The sequence below is a fragment of the Oncorhynchus clarkii genome, chromosome 13, assembly GCF_045791955.1.
Source record: "Oncorhynchus clarkii lewisi isolate Uvic-CL-2024 chromosome 13, UVic_Ocla_1.0, whole genome shotgun sequence".
In the NCBI taxonomy this organism is placed as follows: domain Eukaryota; kingdom Metazoa; phylum Chordata; class Actinopteri; order Salmoniformes; family Salmonidae; genus Oncorhynchus; species Oncorhynchus clarkii.
In genome coordinates this window covers 26,177,872-26,183,871 of record NC_092159.1, presented here as the reverse complement: position 1 = coordinate 26,183,871, position 6,000 = coordinate 26,177,872, and the positions used below count along the sequence as shown (strand labels likewise).

The window sequence follows — 6,000 nt, the reverse complement described above, 5'->3', positions numbered from 1 at the left end:
TTTTTTTGTGAGCATATTTTTGTTCAGTCCAATGTAAATATATCTGCTGTGCATATGTTGCACTGACTTGTTTGGTGAAAAATAAAATAAATTAAAAACTGTTTCAAAAGCATGTGTGTGTATCTGCAAATAATTCTGTGCATCTGAAGATTTTCTACAATTTGAACTATTTTAGTATTATGGCAAAGCATACTAAAGATGAGAGTGCTTTTCATTATGCCCAACAGTGTGTAGCTGGTTAGACAAAAATCTGGTAGTATGAATGAATTCATATTTCCATTTCGTGCAAACATTTGATTTTGATAATGCTATATGTAATTTTGGTTGCAGTGCTTCATTTTGCAGGATCTATGAGGTATTTTGCAGTTTGGATGTGTGGTTTTGTGAACTGTGTTAAGTATTTTGATAAAACCAGCCTAGTTTGCAAAATTGTGTTTTAGCAATTAGGAAAAACTGTTACAGCAATAAATAAACAATTACACACAGTTAAGATAAAAAAGACTCAATGTCTCAATTAATTAGGTGGCAGAAGTAAGATTTAAGGGTGTCTTGTACTGTATCTCTCTGTTCCCGTAAATTCCCAATTCTGATAAGAACAAATACAGGGTGGGAGGGTGAACATGTTGTCTGGCACTCGTCCAAAAGGGGAGGGTCAAGAGCAGAACTGAGTTATGGTCTGGGAAAATGCCACGATAAAAGCTTGAGCCTTGGGTGAAGCAATTTAATTTGGACTTGAATCAGACCCACGTTATGCTGGTGGAGCTAGTGTTGCTGGCCGCTGTGGCTCTGTCTCTCCCTCTCCTCTCCAATGGTGAAGTGCTGTGAGTACATCATAAATAAAATCATTTTCAATGTGGTAGAACATTTGGTGCCACAATTCTAAAGGGAATACATCAGCCATCATTCCTAGAATTGTCATGGTAAAACGTGTCATAGAAACATTGATGAATAATAAATATTACTTCAAAAAATGGTAGTATTAATAGATTTCCATCCAATTGGAGACAGATTTTCATGCGAAATTCTAAAATCCGCTTAAAGGACTTGTTGCGGGTAACATTGACTTTTTATGGATAAAAATCAGGGTGTAATGATGTAGCGCACACAAAATGTACTTTTTTGCTTAAGTTGTCATGTACAAAATCTAAATCTGAAGTTCAATATTTTTCCATTGCATTTTCAACATTACCAATAGTTTTGTCACAAAAACTGTTGCGCTAAATAGCAAATGTGCCTAATCTGGTTTTGGTGGTTCTCAACTGATTTTGCCTGGGGACCCAAAATTGACAATGACAAATGAGTCACGACCCAATATTATGGACTGTTGTATTGCAGCTACATTTTGTAATGTTGTGTTGCAGCTGCCTTCTTGGGCAGGCTTCACTTGCAAAATAGACTCTGGCTCAAGGGGCTACTAGAATACAAACAGTGAATGGTTATACAAGCTATAATCCCCATTATCAAAGTCAATCAGTTAGCAAACAATGACGTTTCTCATTTCACTCTTTCAATTGTCTTCATGTGTACATATAATTAATGTCAATACATATGAACCATATCGATTGCATAATTGGCCTATGAGGATCCGTAGGGCCGTGATCATTGACAATTCACGTTACACAATATGTTTGAAGCGTGCGCTCCAAGCCGCGCTCCGCGGTAATAACCTATTAACAGTAACTGAATGGCCCACTCTCCCGATCGCCACAGATAATTCAGATGACGCACAGAACTTCTGGATCAGATGGAGTTAAGCAAGAGAAAGCAGCGAGATCAGGCGATGGCAATTTCTTATTTTATGGAGTTGAGATCTGTCGGACATTTCCACCTGACCTAATTAAAGCGCCCCTGGCCCAGCTGAGTAAATGGCAATGAATTAAAGGATTATTCCACCAACTCCATGGGCCTTTTCTACAATTATGGTATAAAAGAAAGTCATTACACAGCCATATTAACTGAGAAAACATTTATTATCAATTCAAGAGAATAAGCCATTTAATTAGGCAACCAGTTCAGGAGTGGGTGTAATAAATGACCAGATTCAGAATTTGACATCGAAACCAGTCCAATTATGTAAATGAACAGTAACACATACCAGTGTTTAAAATGGAAAAAACAACAATCATTAGGATTTCGTAATCAGCAATTACCATATGAATAGCTTCACAATCTTGAAAAGGTGTACATTTTTAACCAGTTCAATAAAATGTAATATGAATGTCAGAGTTGATTAACATACTGAACAATAACTAATTTACCTGTTTATCTGTGCTTGACAAGATGCTGTTTAACAGTTTTTTTTTTCAGTGTGTCGCTGTGTGCTTTGTTGATCAGATTCGAAATCAGCAATCGTCCCGTTAGAAATATGATTTGCCCAAAGGGTAAGCTTCATCTTGAAGGCATCCACTTTGTCCCTCTGTTCAAGTCGATTGTGCGCCCGTCCCTTGCGTTGAGCGAATTCAGATTCTAAAAAACATCCACCTGGTAGACAAACTTTGTGAGCTACTCCTCACAAACGAAACGTTCAGCCAGAGGTAACTTTTCTCCGAAAAAAACAAAGCAATCTCCGCTTGAAGTGGGTATGTGTGGGGTGAGAATTGTTATTGTTTTGGTCAGTGAGCGAGTATGTGCAGCGTGAAAATGTAGCTAGCCATTTCATCACTGCGGAAGTGCTGCACGTGGGGGTCGCGACCCCCCAAATTGAGAATCACTGCCCTAGCCAACAGCTCGCAGATACAGTGCGGGTAGGCTAGTCTAGATGATGAGATTATTATGGATAAGAGCAATAATATTTTTTATTTGTCATGATATCGCCAGAATAAGACCCTCAATATTTATTGGAATGGAGCATCAAGATCACTGTGCACTTTCACCACCCTGTGAAGTTCATCCTAATTTATTTCATCAGTAGCCCAGTAAAAAGTATGGTTTCCCGAGTCATGGTGGGAGGACACCATATCTTCACGTGACTCCAAGTCTAGTACGATATGATGGTTATTATATCAATATTTGTTTATAAAGGCGTGTCCTCCGCAATTTATCGTATAATATACATTTACCGACACAAAAAGACCACACCATGTCAAACAAACAAATTATCTGTTTGCATTTATAAAATTATACCGAAACTTCCTGTTTCCACGAGCTGTTGTGATTTTTTTTTTATTTAATATGATATGACTTTACTTACGTAAAAACTGTGGATGGAAACGTGATTTGTGCCATACAAGTTGTTTACCAGTTAATGTGCATGCGTTGTGAATTTATTCATGTTTTGTTTGCATAGCCACTGCAGGTACCATAATGTTATGACACACCAGTTACATTTTTATTTCCTGCAATTACACAAAAAGTACAATATTTTATTAAAAAAAAGGAGGGGGGAAATTCTTAAAGGGATTGTTCACTTTTTAAATCAAAGGGAAAGTTCGGGATTTTACAACTTGATGTTAAGAGGATCATCACCCTAAAAGTAGTCTATGGGCCCGAAGAAACTGTAATCTACGGGTTAGTTGTCTTTAAACGACCTCTACAAACATCGTCTTTGTTTAACCACCGTCTTGACCTCTGAATGCTCGGCTATGAAAAGCCAACTGACATTTACTCCTGAGGTGCTGACCTATTGCACCCTCTGCAACCACTGATTATTATTTGACCCTGCTGGTCATCTATGAACGTTTGAACACATTGAAGAACGATCTGGCTTTAATGGCCATGCACTCTTATAATCTCCACTTGACACAGCCAGAAGAGGACTGGCCACCCCTCAGAGCCAGCTTCCTCTAGGTTTCATCCTAGGTTCCCAACTTTTCTAGGGAGTGTTCCCTAGATACTGTGCTTCTACATCTACATTACTTCCTCTTTTTGGGTTTTAGGCTGGGTTCTGTGTAAGCACTTTGTGACATCTGCTGATGTAAAAAGGGCTTTATAAATACATTTGATTGATGGACAGTTGCGCCTATCAATGGCCAAATCAACTAAAATCAACTACATATTTGGTTGACAAAAAAACATATTCTGTTTATATGATTTTTTAACCCAAAGTTTGCATAGAGGGGTCAGTGAAGCATTAGCCTACTAGACATCCCAGAATGGCTGAATAAGTCTACTGGTTTGGAACCTTGTTCAGGGGTAATACATTTCTCAGCAGTTTACTACATTTTGCTATACTTTATGAATGGCGTGAGAAATGGGAACTAAAAATGGATTATTACACTGCTCCAAACACAGCGTGTATCTGCAGACAGATTCCCCAAAAACACACACGCAGACAGATCCATGTACACATTGATCAGATGTCAGTCATTCCATAACAAAAACGTCTAGCCTGTGATTCAGTGCAAGGTCTGTTATAGTATGGTGCAATAAACAGCCAACAATATGCCTTTAAAAGCATTTTTCCCAACGTTTGTTGGTGATCACATTCATGGTAAACGCTGCCCATGTCAGGTCAACTGTAAATTACCTTTAAAGTGTGTTATAGTGTGCTGTGACGTGCCCTGAATTACATCCCGGGCTTAGTCAAGCACAAATCAATATTCCACCCTCCATATTTTGAATCATCCTTTCCCCTCTCTTCATCACTGCAGGTATGTCATGTCTGCTCCTAACCCTCTACGGGTGGGTAGCATGGAAAGGGTCTTTGTTGAAGCTCAAGGTTACTCAGGGGATGACCTCAATGTCCAAATCAAGGTGATGAACTTCCATGCGAAAAATCAATTGGTTTACACCACAAGTGTGTCCCTGAATTCAGCGAACAAATACCAGGCACTTAAGGACATTAAAGTAAGTCTTTATACATGTTTCCTCACATAAATTAAATGTTACAGACTGAATTTAAAATTGATGAAATGTAGATTTTTTTTGTCGTCACTGGCCTACACACAATACCCCAAAGTGGAATTATGTTTTTTGAAAAAACAGGTAAAAGCTGATATGTCTTGAGTCAATAAGTATTCAACCCCTTCCTTATGGCAAACCTAGAGTTTAGGAGTAAAAATAATAACACAATAAGTTGCAGCTGCACAATTCACTTTTTGTCCTGAATACAAATTGTTATGTTTGGGGCAAATCCAATACAAGACATTACTGAGTACCACTCTCCACACTTTCAAGCATAGTGGTGTCTGCATCATGTTATGGGTATGCTTGTAATCATTAAGGACTTTTTCAGGGTAAAAAGGAAACGGAATGTAGCTAAGCACAGGCAAAATCATAGAGGAAATCCTAGCTCGTCTTTGAACCTTTCTACACAGGTCTTCCGGTCCCTCTCTGCTACTGGACAGCTAAGCTGTTTACCAGTGTATACAACAAGAGTAAACAGAAATCCAACAGGCTTGTCCTTACTGGGGCCAGGTCAACGGCCAAGTAATGTCCGTTAGGTTCATGTCCAGCCACCACCCAACCTCCAAACTAGTTATGTTCAGGTGTGTTCAATTAGGCTCATACCTTTCCGGGCCATCCTCTCCCCTGGCCAGCAGATGTAGCCAACAAGGCCATTGTCCACAGAGGATTTTGGTGGGACAAGGCGTCTGCATTTCCTTGTTTTGACCCGGACCTGTGGACAACAGAGAAACAATACTGTTGGAGTCAGAGAGACCACCTGGTAACTATCGTTGGTTTCCTTGTTCCTGGACATCCAGACTAGAGGAGCATGGTCCATGACCAGAGTGAAGTGTCGTCCTAGGAGGTAGTACTTTAACTTCTTCAATGCCCACTGCACCCACCGCTAGGCACTCTTTTATTTTGTTTCTCGAGGCAACAGTTTCCGGCTGATATATGATGGGATGCTCCTCTCCTTGTACCACTTGTGACAAGACCGCTCCCACCCCTGTGTCGGAGGCATCAGTCTGGACCACAATCTCTCTCCCAAAGTCCGGCATCACCAATACCAGTCCAGAGCACAGGGCCTTCAAGTTCTGGAAGGCTTCTTCCGCTTTGTCAGTCCACCTGACCCTGTTAGGCTGGGTCGTTTTTGGTAAGGTCTGTGAGTTGACAAGA

General features: G+C 39.9%; 1 protein-coding gene across 2 annotated transcripts in view; it reads left to right on the top strand.

Moving 5' to 3' along the window:
• The first annotated feature begins 662 nt into the window (after positions 1 to 662).
• The window catches only part of LOC139424721 (complement C3-like), a 46,049-nt gene continuing 40,711 nt past the window's right edge, over positions 663 to 6,000 (top strand). The window contains exons 1-2 of one of the 2 annotated variants that reach the window (XM_071176818.1): positions 663 to 821; positions 4,590 to 4,785. In XM_071176818.1, coding sequence (XP_071032919.1) covers positions 751 to 821; positions 4,590 to 4,785 — 267 coding nt within the window. In that variant the 5' untranslated portion in view covers positions 663 to 750. The remainder of the gene's footprint in view (positions 822 to 4,589; positions 4,786 to 6,000) is intronic. The other variant, XM_071176819.1, reaches the window with a different exon arrangement.